At 43.5% G+C, this 26,378-nt stretch overlaps 1 protein-coding gene across 3 annotated transcripts in view; it reads left to right on the top strand.

The window, feature by feature from the left end:
- Window positions 1–10,969: 10,969 nt before the first annotated feature.
- The window catches only part of CYGB (cytoglobin), a 55,539-nt gene continuing 40,130 nt past the window's right edge, over window positions 10,970–26,378 (top strand). The window contains exon 1 of one of the 3 annotated variants that reach the window (XM_083725969.1): window positions 10,970–11,695. In XM_083725969.1, coding sequence (XP_083582095.1) covers window positions 11,553–11,695 — 143 coding nt within the window. In that variant the 5' untranslated portion in view covers window positions 10,970–11,552. The remainder of the gene's footprint in view (window positions 11,696–26,378) is intronic. The other 2 variants (XM_083725970.1, XM_083725968.1) reach the window with 2 other exon arrangements.

The following is a 26,378-nucleotide window of genomic DNA, read 5'->3' as shown; positions in this document are numbered from 1 at the left end:
CTAACAGGTACAGATTTTCTTGCTGTGAGGATACAGCAAAGGGGTATAACTCTTGAATTTTTCATACAGTGGTTAAAGACCCAGAAGATGAGCCAGAGTAAAAAGATGGCAGCTCTCCTTTAACCAGAGACATCATGTTTAAAAGCTACCTGAGCAGCAAGCAAACCGTGAAGAAACATAGGAGGGAAAGGAGAGCATGAGATAAGAAACGAAAGCAGAGCTCAAGGTCACTTCCAGAAGATGTGTTTATTGATCATTCAACCTGACTCATTTTCACAAAGGGTGTTTCCAGACTGTCACTATTATCAGGTGGGATTCAATTACATACTGGCAAATTCAGGTTGTGAAATTATAGTTTACTGGGAGGTCTTTTGCGATGAACCTGCTTCCCCAAAATATTAGGCTTTTGTGATAAGGAAAGTGATGGGAAAATGCATTGCAATGTAGGATAACACTTGCTTTAATGCAACACCATCTAACTTTGGGCTTATCCACACTTGTGTTTGTAACTTTTGTGCTCCCATTTACTTTGCATAGTTCACATGGCGTTGTCTTCAAACACCACCAGGCTCATGTAAAATCAGGGCTATGGGATAATCCAGGGGTCCAGCAACCTTTTTCAGCTGTGGGCCAGTCCATCATCCCTCAGACCATGTGGTGGGCCAGACTATATTTTGAAGGGGGGGGGGAGAATGAATTCCTATGCCCCACAAATAACACATTTTAAATAAAAGCACACATTCTACTCATGTAAAAACACCAGGCAGGCCCCACAAATAACTCAGAGATGCATTTTAAATAAAAGGACACATTATACTCATGTAAAAACGCGCTCATTCCCAGATAGTCCATGGGCCAGATTTAGAATGCGATTGGTCCAGATCTGGCCCCCGGGCCTTAGTTTGCCTACCCATGCAATAAGCTGTGGGAAATCAGACTCCAAAATGTCAACTTGGGGGCACAGATGATTTGTTTCAGTGTTTTGGGTCGATCATCACTTTTTGCTAAGCTCCTTTGGCACACCCATCACTTGCTCAATGCTTTCATTTCCAGCCATGCTCATAAATGCTTCCTGCGCAAGGTGTGTAGCCTTCTATGTTTTTTTCCCCTTCTGATCCCTCAGATTTGCACAAAGCCAGAAAACCATATCACCAATTTCCACCCCAGATGTTATGCAGCTATCGGAAAAGTGTGTGCTGATAAGTTACAGTTGCTTTCATTTCTTTTCCCACTGCGCTCATAACTTATTTCCTCCATAATGGAGGAGCATAGCCTTCTGCTTATTTTTTCTCTTTGGATCCCTCAGATTTGCACAAAACCAGAAAACTGCAAAATTGTGTACTGACAAATGCACAAGGGGATGCCTATTGGCATGAAAGGGGAAAACCAAAGTTGCTTCTCATATAAAAATTCAAATCCACATCGGTGTGGACTGCTCCAGTCTAATTCACATGGGGGAGAAGAGCTAACTAATGCTTAGATGTGGACAGGTATCCCACTGCAAAGAAATCAAGATGAATGCTTTCATTAGGCAACCTGGATTTGATGGCATGTGCTTGATTTCCTCCTGAAAACAGTGACACTCTGGAATGGCCCCAGATGTCTGGAGAAGGGAGCTTGTTACAGATATGCAGCAGGACTGCAATCACCCACAAGCCCATTTCAGCACCTTCTGCAGCAGCGAGCGAAAATGGAGGTTGTCCTGTAATGCACTTGATCTTATACTACTGTGCTAAAGCTGGAAGGCGCTCTTGTCTGCTTCCAAAGCAGTTTGAAACTGACAAGACTCTGATCCCTTTGCTCCCTGACAAGCAGCAGGTCAGGCTCCTGTCATTTCCAATCCACTCTAGGCTCAACCTTGGCAGAATACGCTCGGGTTGCTTTTAAAAGGGGCAAGACATGGAAGCCAGAGATGGAAAGCGGGCAGGGAGGTGGAGGGAGGAATACAGGGAAATGGAGATGAGAGACGAGGGGAATGGAGAGTGACAGAAACAGGCAGGGGGCCTTAATTAAAAATCCATAGAAAGGAACAAGTGAGACAAATAGGGAAAGAAGATAAACGAGGCAGCAAAGGGGAAGTTAACAAAAACACAGAGGAAGCATTCCAGGGGAAAGAAAACTAACAAGATGGACTGGTGGGTGAAGAACTAGAGTCGAAATGGGCATTAGTGCATCTGTCCTTTCCTTACCAAGTCTGACAGACGTCGGACACCTGTGTGTACATTCTCAGGTACACATTCTCGCCTCATTTCCTTTTTGCCCACTATCTCCCTCCCCTCCTCAATCCTACTGAACAGAGTGAGCAGGACCAAAACAAACCCAGTTGTGGATTTACTTCAAATAAGGTTATAGATGAATAAATCCTGATGCTGTTTTATCAGTGTTCCTTGTACCTAGCGGAGTGCACGTCCAGGCTATGCCAAGCACATACCAAGCAGGCAGACTGCTGCTCCGTCGCTTCCTTGCCAAAACGCCACAGAGAGAGCCAACTTTCCATCACTCTGATGGTCTCATATCCTTCACCCACCTACAGGTTCTTAACAGTTGTGGAAACTCTGCTTTGTCGTCAGGGACATCCAGTTGTTTCCCAAAAGCACCTGTAGTTCTTTCCAGGTGTGGCTTTTACACACAATGGGGTTCCTGTGAGAAATGAAATTGAAATGGACTGTGGATTCGATAGTCATGCCAGGGCACAATGGCTCATACTGCTGTAGTTATTATGAGGCATTACAAAGAATGCAAATAAAGCCTCTTAAAATAGTTCGTAAAACAATATTTTGGGTTTCGATTCTCAGTGTTTTTCTGAACTGGAAATGGAGCCTAACCTTTCCATTCCCTCCAGTAATTTCTAAAGTTGTGGGTCCCCTTCCTGGAATCACTTAAATTTTGAACGGTACTGTTTCTCTCAGATTTCAGGACTTGCTGTGCTTTTGTAATGATGGCTTTCCTTACAAATATCCAAGTAGAGCACAGATGGAGGCAACCCTCAGATATTCTTAAAAGGCAACAGATTTGTTATCCCATGACAGATTCCCCAGGAAGAGGCCCTGCACCGTGCAATAGCTTCCAGTCTCCAACTAACTCACAGATCTCTCTCTTTCTCTGCATCTGTCTGCTCTTGTCTGGCATTATCCCTCATCATGATTAACAATAATGTGAAGGAGAGAGTGGGACTCTGCCCACTGCCACCCCCTTCTAAGGACAAAGCTATCTGTAGAGGGCATCTGATCTACCACTGAGATACTGCATAGGATCTATCCATTTATTAGGAAACCCACCCAAATATATTCAGCACAGCTCTCTTCTTCCCCCTTATGCAGTTGCTCAGTCAGTAGAGCGTGAGACTCCTAATCTCAGGGTTGTGAGTTCAAGCCCCATGTTCGGCAAAAGATTCCTGCATTGCAGGGGATTGGACAAGATGACCCTCCTGGTCCCTTCCAACTCAACCCAAAATAATTCTATGATTCATTACAAAATAGGATCCCTGCCTCCTTCCAGTGCGAGTGTAGTGGTTAAGAGCGGTAGTCACGTGATCTGGGGAACCGGGTTCGCGTCTCCGCTCCTCCACATGCAGCTGCTGGGTGACCTTGGGCTAGTCACACTTCTCTGAAGTCTCTCAGCCCCACTCACCTCACAGAGTGTTTGTTGTGGGGGAGGAAGGGAAAGGAGAATGTTAGCCGCTTTGAGACTCCTTCAGGTAGTGATAAAGCAGGATATCAAATCCAAACTTCTTCTTCTTCCAAACTGCTCCCTTTAGCTTGGCTGTGTCCTCTTCCAATAGCTTTCCTGTTCAAAACACTGAAGGGAGATCTGTGTGTATTGAGAAACCATCTCCCAGCGACTAGCTCTGATGAAGAGGCAGCAACAAAACTCCCTAACAAAGGAATGGGCAGCCAGTCATAATGCCATGTTCATAGAGTTGCAAAATCATAGAGTTGCAAGGAATCCCAAGGGTCATCTAGTCCAACCTCTTGCAATGCAGGAATCTCAACTAAAGCATCCATGACAGATGGCCATCCATCCTCCCATGAGAGTCCACAACCACACGAGGGAGCCTGTTCCACTGTTGAACAGCTCTTGCTGTCAGAAAGTTCTTGCTGATATTTAGTTGGAATCTCCTTCCTTGTAACTTGAATCCATTGGTTTGAGTCCTACCCTCCAAATGCCCTTTCCTTGGCATTCACGTCTCCTCATTTGGCTGTCTGGCCCAAGTGACTGTTTAGAACATCAACAGATCTTACTGTGGACATACCTACGTATATTTGCACAATATTTGTTGAGGAAAGTAGAGCCCAATAATATAAAGTGTTCATCTCAAATGTTTCTTTGATACTCACGGCAGAAACTAGTCTCACCACTTGAAATTGTCTTACAGTGGTACCTTGGTTTGCAACCGCTTTGGATTACAACCGCTTTGGATTACAACCACTTCAAGACCAGAAGTGAGTGTCCCTTTTTTTTATTATTACAACCCTTTTTGGGGGGATTACAGTGGTACCTTGGGTTAAGTACTTAATTCGTTCCAGAGGTCCGTTCTTAACCTGAAACTGTTCTTAACCTGAAGCACCACTTTAGCTAATGGGGCCTCCTGCTGCTGCTGCACCACTGGAGCGCCATTTTTGTTCTCATCCTGAAGCAAAGTTCTTAACCCAAGGTACTATTTCTGGGTTAGCAGAGTCTGTAGCCTGAAGCGTATGTAAACTGAAGCATATGTAACTCGAGGTACCTCTGTACAACCAATTTTTTGGGGGAGGCCCCACTGGCGAAAGCTCACCTTGGGTTACAACCTGTTTTGGTTTACAAGCAGACCTCTGGAACGGATTATGGTTGTAAACCAAGATACCACTGAATTTCCATTTTGAAAAAGAACAATATTCATAAAGGTATTAATCCTTTTCAGGAAAGTACCCAGCTACCATCTGATTCTCCTTTAGTCAGCATGAGAGCCAAACTTATGTCCACAACTTGCAATCCGATTTATTAAATCACTTTAGGGTTCAGTATGTGCCCTTAATACTTTTTCAACACAAATTTCTAAGGGAGTAACTAGTGCACGTTTTCTAAAATACTGAGAAATCATTTGCAATATTTTGTTTGCCAAGATCCTCTGTCATTGATCTGTTCCGTCATAGGTGTCAGTTGACCCTCCTGTTTTTAAAGTGATACCGTTACTAATGTTAACTCAAAAAGAAAAGGTTGCCAAGTTGGCCCACAAGGAAAATTCCAAAATTCACATTTTAGCAGTGTCTTAAGTAAGCCAGCCAAAATGTTACAAAACATAGTGTGCAAGTTCTAGAGTTCTCCAGATTTCTTCCTTGGGCTAGATGGTAAACATAACGACAGAGAGGAGTGAGGGGGAAAGTTGGCTGATGTTGAAGCTATGGGTGGAGTGCCCTGTTTCGTTTACCATCTATCCTGATAAAGAATTCAGGAGAACTTGAAACATCGCATGCTATCTTGTAACATTTTGGCTGGCCTGATAAAGTTAACGCCTAAATGTGGATTTTTAGAATTGCTAATAATGTTGTCACAGGGTTCATTCTGTGCAAATCGTCTACTCATAGCTTGTGTCAACTTGCACTTTTAAATATTGGCCCAAGTGGCCTTTTGTTCAAACAACTGTTGACTGTGGCTTGATATGAGGAAAGAGGTACAACTGGTAATATTTGCCAGCAACAATATCCTGCAAGTGAAGAGAAAATTTCTTTCAAAAGTGATCTCTGATTTCATTAAGTCTCCTGAAAGTCTGTCAGTTGCCATGAGAGCCCTGGCAGGAGCACCCATCCAAAACAATTAGTGCTTCATTTTGCATGCATTTTGTTGCTGCAGTGTTGGCAAATAATGATGGCACTCTCCACCCCCTCATTGTAAGGGGTACCTTACACTGAGTATGTGCAACTTTGTCTCTCCACCTCCCTCCCTATATAGTTGCTTCAGTTCCCATTGCAAGGCATCTACTCCTCCTATTAAAGTTTGAGAAATAAAAGTTTTCCCACAGCCCTCTGGAGCATAAGAAATGCTTTTGCTCTATTGTCATGGCAATCAACTGCATAAAGGATTTCCTCAATTATTTCCTATCACCCTGGATTTGCCTGGGCTTTCATAGAACGCCCAGCCTCTTGTGCTATTTCCTCCTCCGTTGGATCAAATTTTGCTGGCCGGGTAATCCCACAGACTCATTTGTTAAACCTTGTGTTTCCAAGATGCCACTTTAATTCTTTAAGACCGTCTTGCTCTGTGTGTGTGCCTCTCTCTGTGTGTGTGGTGGTGCAGGGAGAATATCTCACATCCTTCATTTCTCAAATTCAACAAGGACTCACCTGCATTTGCTGGTGGTTGTTTAAAGACAGAGATTTATGCAGACACCTGCTTTGATCTGAAAGTTGCTGTTTCCCCCAGGTTCTTTCCCCATCCAGTTTCTCATTGACTGATTCCATTCTCAATAGGCCCTCCCTGGACCCCAAGGTTGTGGACAGCTGCCACCCTGTTGCAAATATCCTTTAGCTGATCCGAGGTGATTGAGAGGGTGGTGGCTGGCCAGTTGCAGGGATGTCCGGCTGGATGAGCCCATTCCTATCTGGCCTCATGCCTCAGCACAGAACTGAAACAGCTTCAGTTAACCTGATGGGTGACCTTTAGTAGGAGACAGCAGGTGGCGCTGTGGTCTAAACCACTGAGCCTCTTGGGTTTGCCAATCAGAAGGTAGGCAGTTCGAATCCCCGCGACGGGGTGAGCTCCCATTGCTCTGTTCTTCTGCCAACCTAGCAGTTTGAAAGCATGGCAGTGCAAGTAGATAAATAAGTACCATTGTGGCGGGAAGGTAAACGGCGTTTCTGTGCACTTTGGCACTCGTCACATCCTCTGTGTACCAGTAGTGGTTAAGTCATGCTGACCACATGACCTGGAAAGCTGTCTGTGGACAAACACCTACTCCCTTGGCCTGAAAAGCGAGATGAGCGCAACACCCTATAGTCACCTTGGGCTGGACTTAACTGTCTGGGGCTCCTTTACCTTACCTGGTGGAGAGACAACTACGCTGTTGATCTTGGAAAACCTCTTGAAGACGATTGGTACCAATAACCATGGTATTCTCCTAGAGAGAGTCTCTGTGAGTTGGGAGCACTCAGCGCTTCCACTCAGTGGAACCCAGTAGTTCCACTCCTACTGACTGGACTTCTACCAGAGAGTAGCTTGGGAAGACTTTGGCTTGACCACTTGGCAGTTCTGCTGTGGAGTCCTGCCAGGTTCCATCACCTCCCAGTCCCCCATGCTATTTAATATCTATGCAGAACCACTGAAAGGAGACACCCAGGGATTTGGAGTGTGGTTTCACCAATACTGTATACACATTAAAGGTAAAGGTAAAGGTACCCCTGCCCGTACGGGCCAGTCTTGACAGACTCTGGGGTTGTGCGCCCATCTCACTCAAGAGGCCAGGGGCCAGCGCTGTCCGAAGACACTTCCGGGTCACGTGGCCAGCGTGACATTGCTGCTCTGGTGAGCCAGAGCTGCACACAGAAACGCCGTTTACCTTCCCGCTAGAAAGCGGTCCCTATTTATCTACTTGCACCCGAGGGTGCTTTCGAACTGCTAGGTTGGCAGGCGCTGGGACCAAGCAACGGGAGCGCACCCCGCCGCGGGGATTCGAACCGCCGACCTTTCGATCGGCAAGTCCTAGGCGCTGAGGCTTTAACCCACAGCGCCACCTGCGTCCCTGTATACACATTACTCCCAGCTTTATCTTTGCATCTGAATCAGGATAAGCTGGGCAGCTGCTGGACCAGAGCCTGGATGCTAGAGGAAGACCAACAAACTGAGACTGGGTCCTACTAAGACAGAGGTTCTGTGGGTAGGTAGTTTCCAAATCCAGGTACCGGAAGGATAGCCTGTTCTGGGTGGGGTATTGGGGTAGTGCTCCCCTTGAATGAAAAGGTGTATAGCTTGGAGGTTCTCCTCAAATCAAAATGGACACCAAAAGTCTAGTGGCAAAGAGCATTGTGGTTCCCCCGGTGTATTTATCTCAAAAGTCGGTGTTCCACAGTTTCGTTCTGTGAAAATAAAATAAAATAATTGCTGAGATAGCCATATTTGTGGGCTGGAGAACACATTTCAAGGTTGGTAGTGCCTCCTTAGAATTGTGGCTACTAAAAACGTAAAATGGTACAATCTAGGTTTCCAGATTCTTGGGTTTAATTTTATTATTATTATTAAGAAGATCAAATCTATCCATTCTGAAGGAAATCAGCCCTGAGTGCTCACTGGAAGGACAGATCGTGAAGCTGAGGCTCCAATACTTTGGCCACCTAATGAGAAGAGAAGACTCCCTGGAAAAGACCCTGATGTTGGGAAAGATGGAGGGCACAAGGAGAAGGGGACGACAGAGGGCGAGATGGTTGGACAGTGTCTTCGAAGCTACAAACATGAGTCTGACCAAACTGCGGGAGGCAGTGGAAGACAGAAGTGCCTGGCGTGCTCTGGTCCATGTGGTCACAAAGAGTCGGACACGACTAAACGACTAAACAACAACAACATTATTATTATTACTATTATTATTATTATTATTATTATTAGCAATAGATATAGGTCGCCTCTGTTTTTTTAAAACTATTATAGTATTATTGTAAGATACTTATCTTGATAGAAGAACTTCCCGGGTCATTCACTTTATGGGTCAAATTCATCGTCTAAGGAAGCTAATGGGATTATCCCCACACCCCTTTAATTTAGCAAGGTTTGTGATTTTATTCAAAGTTATGCTGTTGGGAATTAGAAAGTATACACAATGGGAGAAAGCCAGATTGAATTCAATAGGGCTTAACTTCTTGAGTAAACATGCTTAGGATGGTACTGGGAATGAACATATAGATTTTGTCCACACATCAGTCCTCTATGTTGGACAGGGTGAGAGATGGTGGGACCCTTGTTAGTCTTGAGAAGGGATTTCAACCTGCTTTCCACTCCAGAATGTTGCCTGCCTTTCCTTGTAGAGCCATGCAACTAATATTTAGTCAAACATCAGATTATCCAAAATATGAAGAGTCAAGTCCTGAACTTCCTTCACTGGCAGTCTTTTGCTCAGTAAATTCATATTTGTTTCACACAGCATGATATTATTCCTTTAAAATGTGTTTTCTAGTTACTAGGCTAGCAGGCCTTCGAAAAAGCATAACCCACTACTCAGAAGTAAGTCCCACTGGACTCAATGAGACTTACTCCCAGGTAAGTGTGAATAGAATTGCAACCTAAATCGCTGTGTTTTGTACCTGAGAAATGCAATCCTTCCTCCAGATGACATTAATCTCTGTTTTGACTGCTGTGTGGTAAGAATATTTGAATGCCCTAAGTACACACTGAATATTGTGACAATCACTAGTGATGGGGTTATGCAATTTCCATTCCCGTTCCATTTTGTGAACAGTGAGTTTGAATTTAATATAATTTTAGGATTAATAGTAATGTTTAGCCTTAAACTGTGTGTGCTTCCTAGTAATCTGTGAACTGGCTAAGTTCCAGTCTGGAGATAATGCAGACCAATGGTGACAGTGGTGGTTTTGTGGACATCCAGCAGTCTTGTTGGAATAATCCAACACGCCTAGATTATTTCCGGACTTGGAACTCCACACTAGGTTCTTCTTACCCCAGACATTGTAATTGGTGATGTGGAGGGAAGAAAGCTGTACTCTTCCTCTGCTATGTGGAAGTGAAGTCCATTAATAACATGCATGGGCTCATTTATTGATGCATATACCTGTTTACCAATGCCAGGATGTCTTTGTTATCAACAGTTAACTGGATCTTAAAATTATTGGAGTGGTTACTCCTAATGATATAGTCATCTGCATTTTTCTGCAACAGCACTTTTCTACATTTTATTTCCTTCTGACTGCTGCTTAGGATAACTTTATACATCTGATGAAGTGGACTTTAATTCACAAAAGAATATGCCACAATATTTTTAAGTGTTTGTTTGTTACATTTATACCTCACCTTTCCTCCAAGGAGCTCAAGATGGTGTACATAATTCTCCTCCCTATTTTATCCTCACAACAACCCTGTGAGGTAGGTTAGGCTGAGAGAGAGCAACTTGCCCAAGGTCACCAAGTGGAGATTTGAACCCGAGTCTCCCAGAACCCACTCTAACACTAAACCACACTGACTCTTTTTAAGGTGCCACAAGACTCTCTGTTGTTTTTGCTGCAAAAGACTAACATAGTGTTGTAACTATTCCTTTTGGGAGGGTTTTGTTTTGCACCTTTTCTATCTATTTCTTTCCAACTTCTGATGTATTGTCTATTCCTACACACTTGCAAGGGGACTGAACACCACTATTTTTACCTCAGATGAGTTGAATGATCTCACATGCAGATGATCACACATGCAGGCTGAATTAAACAAAAAAAAATTTACACAGCATCTTCACCACCACCAAACAGCAGAAATGTTTGTCCTTGCTTCTAAACCCACTCTTCCACCCTTGCCTGGAAATCCCCCATGCTTTCCAATCATTATTATTATTATTATTATTATTATTAAAGTCAATAAGTGAATCCACAAATATGTTTTCTTCACACGTGCTTAAAATCAGATTATTCCTCCGATATCTGATTCACAGTTTAGATGAAGGCAGGGAAATATTTTATAATTAGAAACATTTCCTTGGAAGCCGGGTATAATTCAGATTCTGTGGAAGATAAACATTTATTTAATAGCTCCTTCTCCCAGCCCCAGCCCCTTCCAAAAAGACACAGGGTAGCAAGGATTTTTGCTGCTGTTGATAAAAACAATCTCCTAAGGAATATGGTGGGAATCAGAAAGCTCTATCTCAGCTAAGCCAGCTGTTGGGATAAGTTTAACTGCTCACTTCAGATGCTCCATTTTCTCTGAGCTGTTTACAAATGGTGAAGGAGAAGGGGAAAAAAGGAGAAATCTCAAGTCATAAAATACTCAAAACAGGAGAATTTGACACTGAAGAGCACCTCTCTCTCTCTCTCTCTCTCTCTCTCTCACACACACACACACACACACAGGAGGAGGAGGAGGGAGAGGGAGGGCGGGGGGAGGAGAGAGAAAAGTGAGCTCACGTTCACACATTGGTAAAAAGGCTGGTCTTGCAATGCCTTTGAATATTTTACTTTTTGTCAGTTTCCCTTCAGAGTCATACACGCACACACACAAACACACACACACGCTGAGCTGAAGTGAACCACAGCAAGGGGCTGCACTGGAAGATCTGAAATCTGATCACACACAATCTCTCTCTCCCCCTGATTATCTCTTATTACATACCTCTCTTTCTATATAGACAGACACACATACACAGAGAGAGAGAGTGAGAGGAAGCCAGGAACAGTATCAGCCATACCACCCACAAACAGAACACCTTATCTGTTTTTGCTGGATACACACACACACACACACACACACGCACGCACACACACACACACACACACAAAAAGGACACACACACGCGCACACGCGGAGAGAAAGAGAGACTCTCACAAACCCCTCTCTTTCCTCCTGGCTTCCCTGGAAGATTTTGCTGGCTGTTTTTCATGGAGAAAGTCCAAGGAGAAATGGAGATTGAGAGATGGGAAAGAAGCGAAGAGATGTCAGACGCAGAGAAAAAGGTGATTCAGGAGACATGGAGCAGAGTCTACGCCAACTGCGAGGACGTTGGGGTCTCCGTACTGATCAGGTATTTACAAGAAGCCAAAAAATAAATAAATATGCAAGCAAAATCGATCAAGGGCTGGATGGCAGCAACTGTTTCCCTCCAGTTGATCAGTTCTGGCTGGGAATGATTTCACTGCCTTTTTGATTTCAAGATACCAGAGAAGGGGAAATAGCAGGAGGAGGAATACCTCTGTTGCTGTAGTTGATGAGAATCAGTATTTCAGCCAGAAAAGTCATCTTATCCTTGTGGGTGCAAAGGGGAGGGGGGAGGGTCGAAGGAAGGGATTCTGTTCTGTGGTTCTGATTTAGCTTTTTGCTAATGGAATTAAGCATACACCAGATTCCTGGGTGAAAGAAAGCAACTTGTGAGCCAAGATAAATCCGAAACAGGGCTGCCGAAGCTTGTCAGTACCATCTGCTCATCAGCTGGGCTGCAATGTCAGTATAAAAGATAATGCTGAACTTGTCTCCTGGGGCTGGCATGAAGGTTGCCGGTCCAGAGGGATGGAGGTCCAGGAACATTTAAATGCAAGGTGCCTGCACAATATTGTGAATGGTTACACAGCAGAGGATATTGAGAGTCACAGAAATCTATCCGAAAGGCAGGTGTGTTTATATGGGACTATCCAGGTGGAACGCATAAGACGAGAAGCATAGATTTAAAACGGATGTGGGTTCTCACCGGTGTGATTGCCCAAGCCAGGAAAACCATTCATTTGTATTTAGCTTATTTTACTTCAGTGAGAAACCCTATTTGTAAATAGCCCCCAGGTAAGTGTCATGTGGTTTGTGGCTTTCCCTCAGCTATAATGTCTCTTCAGTGTTATTTCCATAAGTGGCCTTGTTTTTTATTCTGAAACTGCCCAGGACTCTCTTTGGCATGTCACAAATGCACAAAGAGAGAGAGAGAGAGAAAGAGAGAGAGAGAGAGAGAGAGAGAGAGAGAGAGAGAGAGAAATCAGTGCAGGTAAGAAGGGAAATCAGGCCTGAGATGCTGGTAAGAGACGGGAGGCAACAGCAACAAGCAGTTTTGGAGCTGAATGAAAATGCCTCTTTGGGCTTGGATTCAGAACTCCCTCTTCAAAACACAACAGGGGCACCAATATTTTCCCCTCCTTGAGGCCTGTAATAGTTTGGCTTGGGGGGGAGAGTTAAGTGGGGAAGTGATACAGGGGGAATGATTAACCCCTCTTGCAACACTGTGTTCCAGTCTAATTCAAGGCCTCTCATGGCTGCTTTTAAGTTTAAAAAGGCAAACATTGGGAGATCCAATCATAGATCTGCCATATCACGTGTAGGTAAGTGAACCTGCCCCCAGAGATAGTCACTCACCCACCCATTTATCATACTGATTCGCTCTAACCCTACTGTCTTCTGGGCTGCTTGAAATGTTTGCAGAACTTCTTAAAGGAGTAGTCTTGTAATTAATTGACTTTAGCTTGATGAAGAATGAGGAAGATTTTAGACCTTTGCCTGACAGCTGCGCATATCTATTCAAATGTGTGCTGATGTTTCCTTTTCACCTTTCCCCTCCTTTAAAGTTTCCTATCAGAGTTTTTCTGTAGGAAACTGGAGATGATGTTAGAATAGTCCTTCGCTAAAAAAAAACACCCTCCAAGGTCTACAATCTTTTACAGAGATAAACGGTGTCATTGCAATTGACCAAATGGGATAAAAACAGAACTGCATCCCAAACCTTTACGCAAGTTCTCTTTGAAGCAAAATACCCATATATCCAGAAATGGCTCCCTTGAATTCACACTGAATTACCCTTTTCTACTTACTTATCATAAAAATAAATACATTATGCAAGTTACATTGTTTGAAACAAAGCATATCCCTTCATATCCATGACATGAAAAGTTTTGCCTGCTAAATATCTTGTGTTAAATGCACTGATGATGTTTTTATTAAAAGCTGATGGTTTTATTCTGTGACCTGCCCTGAGACCCCCGGGTATAGGGCGATATATAAATAATAATAATAATAATAATAATAATAATATAGCTAACATTTACAAAATCTACAGCTTCATAAAATAGAAAAACTATCCTATTTTTGTTTTTGTTTTTTGTTTTGTTTTTAAAACACCCTCACAGCCTTGAAAATTTGCCACCATGCTTTTTTCTATCGCTCTCTCACAGAGCAACCCTATGTAGTAGCCTCTGGCACACATATAACACCCTGGTGAAAGAAAGCCTAATTTCTCCCCTAGAGCAAACCCTCCAGGCCCACTTCACACACCAACTTGACACCATGCCCTGGTGGACTTGTTGATGCCTTCTGATTCCTGACGGGGATGATGATGATCACTAGGACAGCAGCCAAGACCACCACAGTGAGCCCCACATGGGCAGGTTTCTCCAAGGCCAAAACCACTGGCTTTGGCAGGCCAGCAGTGTGGCACCGGTAGCAGTCTCTGATTTGGGGGTCAATGCTGACCCAGGCATGGTAGGTCCCATCAGAATTGGGAGCAATGTCCCTGGATAAGGTGCCGTTCTCCACGGCCTCCACATCCTTCCTCCAGGTGGTGTTGATCTCTTTAGGGGTTTGGCAGATGAGGGATTTCCACCCAGAAGTTCCTGCTGTGTCACCTTCACCACTGAGGGATTTGTCCTGAGCAGAACCTTCTTCCCATAGTCCAGGTATTTCTGCAGTCACTCAACGCAGGTCTCCTCCAGGTAGCCCTTCTTGTACTTGTTAGTGGCAAACTCTGTATCCAAGGACCGCTTGGTGATCTGGGCCTCCATATCAGCTGCCGTCCAGGTGAGGGTGTCCTTGTCACAGCTGATGAAATCCCCCACCTCCCCATCATGGGCATACTGTCAAAACTCTCTTTTGCTCCCATCTCGCCTCAGCCGTACATGAGCTGCAGAGTGTGGAACCCTTTGCTCTGATTGTAACTATTCCACAAATTCTCCAGGCTGGCTTTGAACCACTGCTCCCAGCCATACAACATTTGGGTATATCTTTCCCAGCACTGAGCATCATCCTTCTCCACTTTTTGCCAATTATTTTTTGTTGATTTTCCATTAAAAATTGTCATCAAATTAATAGAAATTTAAAAGCTGACTTCCCACCCCCTCCCAGATGTTCCTTCTTTTTCCCTCCGTCCATTGCTGCTCCAAACACATTAGCTTTTCCAACTTTCATTTCATTATTTAATAAAATTAAACCCAATCACATTACAAGAATATTTTATCTCCCATCTCCCTGCACATCAGCTGTACAAGTACCAATTTCTGCCAAGGCGCTTATATATTATTATAACCTATCCACAAAATAATCAGGTAGAGCAGATCCTCTTTTATCTGTCTATAATAATCATTAACCAATAATTTTAAATCATTTCCCTCTGATAACCTCTCAGGTAAAGCTCTTCCTGAGAAAAACAAATCCTACTCTCTCTTTTTTAACAACCTTTCCACTTTTTGCATCCAGGGCACTGCAAACTTTTTCCTCTTGTGTATCACTGTCATAGTAAGCAATGGGTTGGTCATCCATATATGCCATAGTGGGCATACATGGGGCAGCCCATGGCAAGGTTCTGACGCAGGAGTGTAAAAAGTACACCTGAGGTGGGAGGAAGAGACAGCACAGCGCAGTGCAGCAGCAACAACAGGATCGAGGAGGGCCAGCGGTGGCCTTGCATCTCGACAAAGTGGAGTGTGTGTGTGTGTGTGTGTGTGTGTGTGTAGCAGTGTCGTTCTTAACCCTCTTGCTGTGCAGTTGTCCAGGGTCCAAGGTTCTGGGCTGCTGACTCGCTGACTCACAGCCTCAGGTTCCCGCCTTATGAAAACACCAAGCACACTCAGATTACAGGAAGATATATTTGCCCATTCATACATACCAGTATATCCCACACTGGTAGAAGAAAATGACATGCCAGCTTCTTAATTTACACAGATTCCTGGGTATGCATAACAGCCATCTTTCAAACATGGAATCACTGAATTGTAAAGTTGGGAGGGACTGTGAGGGTCATCTAATCCAACCCCCTGCAATTCCGGAATATTTTGCCCAATGTGGGGCTCGAACCCATAACCCTGACATTAAGAGTCTCATGCTCTACCGATTTGGGGCTATGATCCATAGGCCATAAAATACATAACGCTATCCTGCTGGCACAACCTAGCAACAGTAGGGCAGACCCAGTATTCCATTTCCAAATTCCTAGATTCTGGATTCCTAGATTCTTATCAGGCAGCTGGTTTTCACTGACCTGAAGTCAGTTACAGCAGCAGCAGGTCAATTTTATATTTCAATATGGCAGGTCGACATTAAATGCAGATCCATGTGTGACAGACGGCAAAGGAAGCAATACAGATCCCCTCTGGCCACGAGAAGTGTGGTTTGTGGTGGAGTGCAAAACCGAAGCATATGCTTATAGTAAAGATGTCAGATTACCCGCTTGCCATGTGCAAGGAGCAGCGAGAAAGAGTAAACGCAGCTGCCCTGTGGAGAGCAAAAACACTGAGCTCCCCTTAAAGGCTCTTTCAAAAGGAACAGTGGAGGGAATGCTAGGGAATGTGTGAAACCTCTGTTCTTTTTCTCCTCCCCATACTAGATCTGAGCCAGTATTTCTCCCTGAACATTTTCCACAAATAAGGGTGGAGAATTTTGAGAGGTCGTTTGTGTGCACCTTGAAGACCTCATGCTCTCAGTTGCCTAGAGAAAGTATCGGTAGTATCTTAGATACTCTTAGTTGGTCTCTAAGGTGCTACTGGAAGGATTTTTTTTTTATTTTGTTTAGATATTCTTGCTTTTCTGAATTACTTCTCCTTCCCCTTTCCCTCCTTTTGAAAAAACCGTCATGCAAACAAGGCACTTTATAGAGTGAGCTGGCACATGTGGATGCACAGATACATGTGCCGGTTGTGCAATTTCCATTCCATGTTGCTGCCATGCCTCGAATCATAAGCGCATGTGAGAAACCATAAGCGCATATGAGAAGGAAATCAAAGGTGGGTCTGCGAGCAAACACATGTACCTGGTTCAGTGCGAGCTATACGTGGGGGAAAAAAACATTGTTTAGCTTGTTTGTGATTCATAACCCATATATGGCCCAATCCTGCTCTAGCTGCATGTAGTTACATGTAACTAGTTGAGCTATTTGTGTATCGGAATGCGTATCAGAATGCAGCGTTGATGGATATCTGTACCCAGATGCTCATTCGGCCTCTTGTGTTTCCCCTCTCCATTGAACATCCATATGCCAATTATTTAGGCATAATCCCCCCACAGGAAAGTAAAGGAGATAAAATGCCACACCAGGAAGGTCCAGGATTGAGACTTCCGGTTTTGATCGCAAGCAGCAGGGGGCGGGAGAAGCTGCTGAAGGGCTTTTCCGAGCTGCACGGGGGCTTGGGGGCAACGCAAAGGCAATGCGACCCCCAAAATCTCAAGGGGGCACCCTTGAGGGAAAAGCTAACCAGCAGCGTTGGAGTGGTTCCGACGTTTCTTCGGGGTTTTTTTTGTTGGAGAGACCCGGGAGCGACAGGACTGAGAAATGCGAACGGTAAACTCTGCGGACCCCGTGTAGCGATGCCTCTAGCTCTCACTGGAAAGGCGACAAACCTCCGTAACTTTAAGAACAGAACCCTTAGTGTTTTTGGAACAATCTTGGGCTAAAAATATGGATTGAATATGGCAGATTGCTGCAGTGTCCCTACCTCTTTAGGTCTGCTATTATGCCAAACCAATGGCAATTAGATTCATAATGCATGTACAGGTAACAGTTGATACTTGTAGAGAATGGACAGTGGATTCGTTGAGTGCCTGTACAAAACAGCTGCAAAATGTTATTACAACTTAGCTGAGGAAGTCGGAGAAAAGGAATAATGGTACAAAAGAATGAGCCATGGAGCTGGAAGACAGAAGCATTGTCGCGGACCTTGTTTCTTACAGCGCTCAAGCTGAAATTTCCAAGCAGGGGTCCACACGACAGCGTTTTAAGAAAGATTAAGTGATCATCAACTGCTGTTCGTGATATCGCTCAACAGATCTAAACATCACTTAGTGGGGAAAGGAGAAGGAACAAAAATTTGCGTCAGGGGATAATCTGCTCTTAGTTTAGATTTCTCAGATATAGAAGAGGAGCTTTAAAAAATAATTTTCTCCTTTACCTCTCACAAGACTAACTCCTACATACAGCAGCAATGTTATTTCTGGGTCATTGTGTCAACAGGGAAACCGTTCCTAACTAGAAACCAGTAGTCATGAAAGAAGGTTTTTCTGCTTCCCAATGTACGGCTAGGTGCTAAATGCGGCAATGTGACAGAGCAGAGAGATGTTTGGGTGCTCAGCCACAACATTTGAGCTGAACCAGTACTCCTCAGCCAAGCTTACCTCGTGAGACTTGTACCTTTGACACTGAAAATCACAGTAGAAATGGCTCAAAATATAATAAATCCTGCTAAAAACAGATACGTTTTTCAAGTTTGAGAGACCTACAATCCAATTCCAAATATAGTTATTGTTACAAAGTGAGGCCCATTAATTCCAAGTGACAGAATGCTAAGAAAGCTGAAGTTGTGTGTGTTCCACAACTAAGGCCAACCATTTTAACGGCTTCTTTGGGAATCTCTGTTGTGCATCTTGATCTTGCGAATGCATTCAGCGTGATTCCAGAACAGACCACTATCCAAGTGTTGAGGTGTCTTCACAATTCAAGGCTTCCAAACCCTGGCTGAAGCACAGACTGAACATATGATGAGCCATGCACAATATCAGGGTATACCTGAATATTTGCCAAATGGCAACTGCAAAAGATCCGTCTTCTGGTTGGTTTGGGGTGGGGAGAAACCGTTACCTCTGCTGATCAAATGCTGTACAGTGGTACCTCTGGTTGCATACTTAATTCGTTCCGGAGGTCCATTCTTAACCTGAAACTGTTCTTAACCTGAAGCACCACTTTAGCTAATGGGGCCTCCCGCTGCTGCTGCCGCGCCGTTGGAGCACGATTTCTGTTCTCATCCTGAAGCAAAGTTCTTAACCTGAGGTACTATTTCTGGGTTAGCGGAGTCTGTAACCTGCAGCGTATGTAACCTGAAGTGTATGTAACCGGAGGTACCACTGTAGTTTGATACTGAAGGGCTTTTTCATCTAGCTGAAGAAGGCTGAGCAAGAAGGGATTCCAATGCAGCCCTCACAACCAGTCAAAAATATCTAAAGGTATACACTGAGCTGGCCCTGCCAGGTAGCAGAGTGAAGAAACCTGCTTCTGGTGGCATCGTGAATGTCTGTATGTGTGTACACTGGATAATAGATGAAGGCAGGAATTGATGTGTGAATGGTGCAGCAAGGCTTTTTATAATGTTGGTGCTGCAGGAACAGGGCCTCCACTTCAGTTAGAAAAATGGCACACTATGGCACTGGGCATGGCTACTATCTATAAAACATTTAGACTGGCAGTAGTCCTGTTGCCTTTCAAATCTTTCCTGGGTAGTAAATCAGCACCAGTTAAAAACACGCCTATTTGCCCAGGCTTTTCATGAATGTTGAGTTAAGATACCACATTTTATTCCCTGCTGCATACTTTTGCTTGAGGGGGAGATTTAACTGGATGCTTTTAATTGTTGCATTTGAGGTTTTTATTGTTGGTTTCATGTTGTAATCTGCTCTGAGATCAATCTGATGAAAGGCGGGATTATAAACTGATAATAATAATAATAATAATAATAATAATAATAATAATAATAGTAGTAGTAGTACAGTAAAACATATTAACACATGGATTGTGTTCTGGCACCATGTTCAATGAATTCACAATACTATTAATATTATTAAACAGTATTTCAGTTTGAATGGTCTTAATAAACTAATACTTGGATGAAAACGTAGGTTGATATCTTTAGACTAGTTGCTCTGAAGTAAAGCTAGATAGGGATTACACCAGAACAAACAACTTGGAAGAGTACAGTGGCCTTCAAAAACAACCTTCAAAATAGATGAAGGCAGGAATTGATGTGTGAATGGTGCAGCAAGGACATTCAGTCTACAGACTGAAAAGAATACATCTGGCAATGTAACCAATATATCTTTCCATGAAATTTAACAAAAGCCTGCTGCCAAACAGCACCGTTTGTTTGCAAGGGAAAACAGGTAGGGTGAAGTGATCCTACCATGCATTGATGGCCTCCTGTTTCACTGCTGGCAAGATGGGAGATGTTGCTGGAGCCAGTTTTCCTCTCCTTCCTTCGCGCGGACAATGAGAGGGAACAAAATATGTCAGACCCAGGGCTGGTGTAGAGCTGTGCACTTTCTGTGGGCACATCAAGGAAACGAAGAGGCTTTGGATGAGATGTGCCTGCACTCACCCCGGCATGCATCTTTCCTCCAACTCCGCTAGCTGCACATTGCCGGCAGAACATCTATGCCAGCACAGGGGATTTGTGGCAGAATAACTGTCTTTCTGCTGGCATACCTTCATCTCTGCTGGTGGAGCAGTGCTCATGCCACAATGCTAAGGGCCCTGAACTGGCTTTATAGAAAGTACAGGGTCGCACACAGTGTGTGAAGTCAGGCTCACTTTGTAATTCTACTTCTTGCGCATGGAAGCAGCAAAGACACTTCTTATCAAAGAGCTTGTAGAGAATAATGGAAAAGAAACAGACAATAAGCAGGTGTTGTCTTATTAACCAATGTTTCCTATAACAGGTTAACACTGATAAAAATCCTAAGAACACAAAGGACTGAGCATGGGCATTCACATACAGTGGTACCTTGGTTCTCAAACTTAATCCGTTCCGGGAGTCCGTTTGACTCCTGAAACTGTTTGAAGACCAAGGTGCTGCTTCCGATGGCTGCAGCAGCTTCCTGCACCCAAGCGGAAGCCACTTCAGACATTCAGCTTCAGAAAAGTTTGCAAACCAGAACACTTACTTTTGGGTTTGCGGCGTTCAGGAGCCAATTTGTTCGGCAACTAAGCAGTTCGAGAACTGTAGTAAGTTTGTAGCAGTTATAGAACAGGCACTATTCTTTTCAATGTTTGTTGAAGCTGCTTTCAGTGTTCCACTTTTGCCCACCTCTGGAAAATGTCTTGCAGGCATCCATGCAACTGAGAAAATGTCTTCTTTTTCTCTCTCAGCCTTTCTCTTTCCAAACTTTCTTTACTTGACATTCCTGCTTTTCGTACTGCCTTGAAATCCTCCCACCCATCACTCACGCTATGAAAGGACTGGACTAGGGTATTATACCTATAGTCACTGGCCTAGTTAGCACATCACAGTAAACCATAGTTACTATTTTATCATCCGCACACCAAGCTGGATCATTTCCCCTCCCCACTCTCTCTGGGAAGGAATTAATCATGATCGCTCACTTATTGTTATCTCTCAACAAACCTTGGCTGCAGATTGAAGGTTGTTTGGAGCAAAACAAATCACAACCCCTAGTTCAGACATAAAGCCAAGCCAGGGATCATGGCTTGTTTCCGCACAGCATGAGCCAGGGGGAGCACAGTAGAGGGAAGTGGGAGCAATTGTTCATGGCAGGTTTATGCATTGCCAGGGGTTGGAATAGATGACCCTTAGAGTCCTTTCCAACTCTACAATTCTGTGATTCTGTGAATGAGCTCACTGAATGTGTCTTGACTCTTGATGTTCTTGAATTTACTGGAATACTTTCAGTAACATCCCTAACTCCTGCTTTTTACAGATGTAATTTTAAATCAAAAAAGAGCTGCGTGATATATTCTTTTATAAGGACATTGATTGGAATTATTTTATATCAACTAGAAACAGAATTGGTACTGTGGCATAAATGGGAAACAGAGGGCAACTGCTCTGCTTGCCCTCACAATGGCAATCCTGTGCATTCTCTGCAACTAAACTGCACCATCATCTCCCGAAGGAGACCTGGGACTCAGCTACCTTAGTAAAGGAAAAGCATTTTAAATATGTTATAACACTGTGACACCAGATGGCGCTGTAGAGTTCTGTTTTCCGCCAATGTGATTTCCCGTTAAGAGGTTTACAATGCGTTTTCCCGAAACTTTTTTTTGATGTGTCTAGATCCAGCCCCAGCAACACTTCATGCATATGTCAAATGTAGCCATGGTTCACAGACTGGAGAGGAGCCAAGATAGCAACATTGTTTAAACAGAGGATTCAGGTATACAGTAGATAGATCTGTTGCCCAACCTTGCGTCCCAGATACTGTAATTGGTCGAAAGCATTATTAAAGCCAGAAGGATTCAATAAATGGAAAAAGAAGCCCTGCTGAGGAAGAATAAGCTTAGCTTATGGAAAGGGATGTCCTGCTCAGCCAACTTCTTGGATGCTCGCATTGTTCCCCTGAAATGGCAATTTTTGAAACCATAAACCTGCCTCTGGCTCCTCTCATTTTCTTTTCTGCTTTGGTCTTGTGTACATCATTTATCACTTATTTATTTTTTTAAGATCCCGTTTGTTTTCCTCCAAGATGCTGGAGGGGTTTTGTAAAGGGTCCTTTCACACACCCATGCAGTCCTAATAAGTCACTGTATGACAGGAAGAGGCCAATGAAGGAGACTGAGGTGGAGGAGAGTGGGAGAGGGAGGGAAAGGAAAGAGCACAAATAAATCCTAATTAGGGAACACTTCCCAGATCCCTTCCTAACCTCCCCTCCCCTTTCCCCTTCACTTTGGAGCTACTCTGGTCAACGCGTGTGTGCCCTCAAAGCAGGATGCATGTGGTTTGAAACGAATAGTACCTGTGTGATAGCAGCTCTCTCACCCAGCTGGCTTCCTCACTCGTCTCATGCCTGCACATTTTGCAGCTGGATAATTGATCATTGCTTCCCTCCTGGAGAACTAGGTCATGTGGAGAGGCTGTTGTGAAGGCACGTCGAGAAGAAAAGCAGTACTCAGAATTGTATTCGGCTGGCTTTTGCAGCTTGCCTCTCTTACCAGTAAATAATTCAACAGCTCCACTGATGTACAAATTTTGGGAGAATTTGTGGTCCATGTCACTTGCTGTATCATCTGCATTTGAGCAGGCCACAAGTGATCACAAGAGAAGCAGCATGATGCTGTGCTAAGGCCCTGGGTTCAAATCCTTATCAGCCACAGAGTTACTATAGCTCCCTGACTTATATCTCATTTTCCTAGCCTCTAAAGCAGCGGTTCTCAACCTGTGGGTCCCCAGAAGTTGTTGGACTACAACTCCCATCATCCCTGAGCTCTGGCCTTGCTAGCTAGGGGTGATGGGAGTTGTAGTTCGACAACATCTGGGGACCCACAGGTTGAGAAAGGCTGCTCTAAAGGCTAGTGGCTTACGATATATTCCCCAAAAGCAGCAGCAACAAGCCCATACCCAAAGTTATTAAAGGAACAGAAGTTTCAAGGTATCCGTAAGGAACCACGATTATCCAGATAGTGACAAGGTTTTAGGAGCATTTCTCCGCATGGCAAAAGGGATATAAGGACATAATATGGGCAATGGCTAATCCAGGGTCAGGTTCCAGAAAATAGGGACTGTCTCTGGGAAATAGAATCAGCAGCTGAAGAATATGACCTGTGTATTATTGTCTAGTATGCTTCATGGCTTACCTAAAAGCTGTAGGTCAGTGGCAGAGGACCTGCTTTAAATGGAAAATGTCCTGGGTTCAAGCTCCAGGTGAGGCTGAGAAAGACCCCTGGTATCAATCAATGCAGACAGTTCTGAGCTAGATGGGTCAATAGTCTGACCTGCTGTAAGGCACATTCCTACGTTCCTGTGGTTAAATGGAAATCTGAACCCAGTTCTCCCCACTCTTCAGTCCAACATCCTATCTGCTGTACCATCCTGGCTCAGATGTGCCCTCTTAAATAGAATAATAGAATTGTCAAGTTGGAAGGGACCCCAAGGGTCATCTGAAAGCAGCCCTGTTTAGGGAAGTTTTTAATGTCTGACATTTTAATGTATTTTTTAATCTTTTGTTGGAAGCCACCCAATGTGGCTGGGGAAACCCAGCCAGATGGGCTGGGTACAAATAATAACTTATTGTTATACTATTATTATAGTTCAACACCCTTCAATGCAGATATCTTATCTAAAGCATACATGACAGGTGGCTACTACAATTAGGAATGAACAAAAATACGGGACTTTTTTATTTTACAGAAGTAAAAAGGATTTGTCTACTCAGAGTGAGGGCAGGAAGCAATGCCCTCACCCTGAATTGGCTTTGTGGCATCACCATGTAGCTTGATCTGCTTAGCTACATGCCGCTCCTGATTAGCTAGGGATGCCTTCTTGAGTTGTACCTTAAAACTCCTTTAGCCAATAAGGGCCTAGCACTCCGGGCTCATTCTTTAGGGAGCTTATCACACACTTACAATGATGAACACCATCTGCAGACGTTATCATAGAGGCAACGTCATATGAACTGAACACTGCAGCCTTAAGAAAACATTCAAAATCTGAAGGTGGAGAGGGAACAACTGTTCATTGCATACAAGGAATAGATATTCCAGGCAGCTGGTTTGAATTAGAGGGTAGTAGTTTTAAATTAAACATTAGGAAGAACATTTTGGCAGCAATCCAAGCTCAGAGCTAGATGCACTTAAGACCATTGATTTCAATGCTAGTTTGTGGTCTGTGACTGTAAGAGGAGCTCATTGGTGGAAGAGCTGCCTAAGGAGTTGGAGTCTTAGAACTAAAATCACAGGCAGTACCTAAAATGGCAAAGTTGGGATACAAATCTTTCCATTGTGGGCAAAAACTCCCAGCAAGGTTGTGCGATGGTATTATATCACCTCAGTAATCAATGCTTGTGGGATACTCAAAATTCTTTGTGTATATTATCAGTATTCTAGGATATTTAAACAGCATTTTTTAGGACTTCACTATCTCATCCATCCTCACAGCAATTGAATTGAGTCGAATTGCCAAATGATGACCATTTTATTCAAGTTGCGGCAACACAGATGCCCCAAATACTGTGGCACCTCAGAGGCTCATGATGAATAGATCTGAGAGAGAGAGAGAGAGAGAGAGAGAGAGAGAGAGAGAGAAGTTATCCAATCTGTTATCCAATCCATTATCCAGTCATTAAAACCTCTTCAACCTTGGATAAGAAGTAGGTTAAGCTGAGAAAGACAGTGACTTGCCAGTGATCACAGAGTAATAACTGTTGCTTTAAGCATTAAGGACACCCCTACATGGAAGGCACTTCTACCCAGGAATTAATACGCAACCTGTGTGTGCTCTATGACAGTCTTGCACACAAGTGGTTGACTTGTGCACACATTCACTCAGAAGCTGTGATTGTCCAGGCAGCGCTAAACCCTGAACTTCATTGCTATGTAGCAATGAGGAAATATATAATTGGTAGCTTTATGTAGGAGAATCTTCACTGAGAAAGCATAACACCTCCTCTCTTGGGGAAACTGAAAGCCTCTGCATTTTGCATTAATTTCATCTCACTATAATTTAACCCCTGACAATACAGGCCAGATTCGTACTTGGGAATCTGACTGAAGGGCTCCATGCTTGAGAAAGATCTCACTGTTGCTGTAAGCAAAGCACCAGAAACTTATGTGACTGAACTTCGACCAAAAAAGTTTACTGTTGGCTTATTTGGGCTCTAGAATGGCTTCTGGGTTTTTTCTTTCTTATTTCAATTTTGCTTTATTTGGGGTTTTGCGTTGTTGTTTCGTAATAAAGTTACAAAAGAAAAAGCAGAAAAATGTGCAAAACAGTTACACAATAAAAAAATGAGATCTATAAAGTTACCAAATTATTGTATTCAGCACTGGTTAGCAGAAATATAACATATAAAACATACCATGAAGATGAGTGTTCTTTGTTAAGAATAGAAACTTCATTAATACTTAATACAAACGTATGCAAGTAAATCTTAGAGGCCGTTTGCAAAATGTTTCTAAGAGCTAAGGCGTGTTAAGAATGGGAGCCATTCTTCTACAAACGTAACAGGGATGGCTTCTAATTTCTCTAAATCACAGTCTGCAGTGTGTCATATAATTCTGGAATGCCAAACAATAATTGCCCGGCCAATATAGCAAGCAAACTTGGATTTCAATATCTTAAATTTATTTTTGCAAGAGCGAATGCGAAACAGGACTGAGAAACCTTACATGGATAACGGATGAATATAGTTGGTGTGTATTTTAAGTGTTAAGCACCCAGCATTTTTTAGATTATATAATCTTTGTGGAGTTTGTGTTTAAATACCAGGCAGTTTTCGTAACAGTGGAACATGACAAACCTATATTAATTTTGACTTAATTTAGTGTGTATTAGGAGGTCAATCTTTCCCTTAACTTTGCAAAACCATGCCGGAAAAGGAAGGAAAACCACTAAGGAAGCAATGAATATTTTAAAGATACTATATTCAGTCATGAGCATGACACCCGATCCAATCTAATTCTCACAAGGCTAAAATCAGCTGTAGATCAGGTTTTCACAGGCCAAAGTTGATCTCATGTCATCTGTTTTTATCAGGCATATGGGAAGAAATTACAAAAAATAAGAGGTTGAGTGGTGAGCCTGCAGTGGGGCTGTACTTGCTCCTTTTCCCTAGAACTGAAAACATCTACAGTTCTTCCTGTTTCCCGCAGAAGTCATTGGCAGAGAGTGCTGATTGGTTGGTATAACAATGCCACCTTCTCACCCCCCCCCCTGCTCATCTGGCTGTGCAAAGCACTGATTGGTTGGCCCTTGCGGCAGTCCCAAAGCCACTCATCGCCTGCCAGGAGCATACCTCCAGTGAAAAGAAATAAA

The sequence above is a fragment of the Podarcis gaigeae genome (assembly GCF_964106915.1).
Source record: "Podarcis gaigeae genome assembly, chromosome: 2".
NCBI lineage: Eukaryota > Metazoa > Chordata > Lepidosauria > Squamata > Lacertidae > Podarcis > Podarcis gaigeae.
Note: the sequence above shows the minus strand (reverse complement) of the source record. Positions and strands in the feature narration are given on the sequence as shown.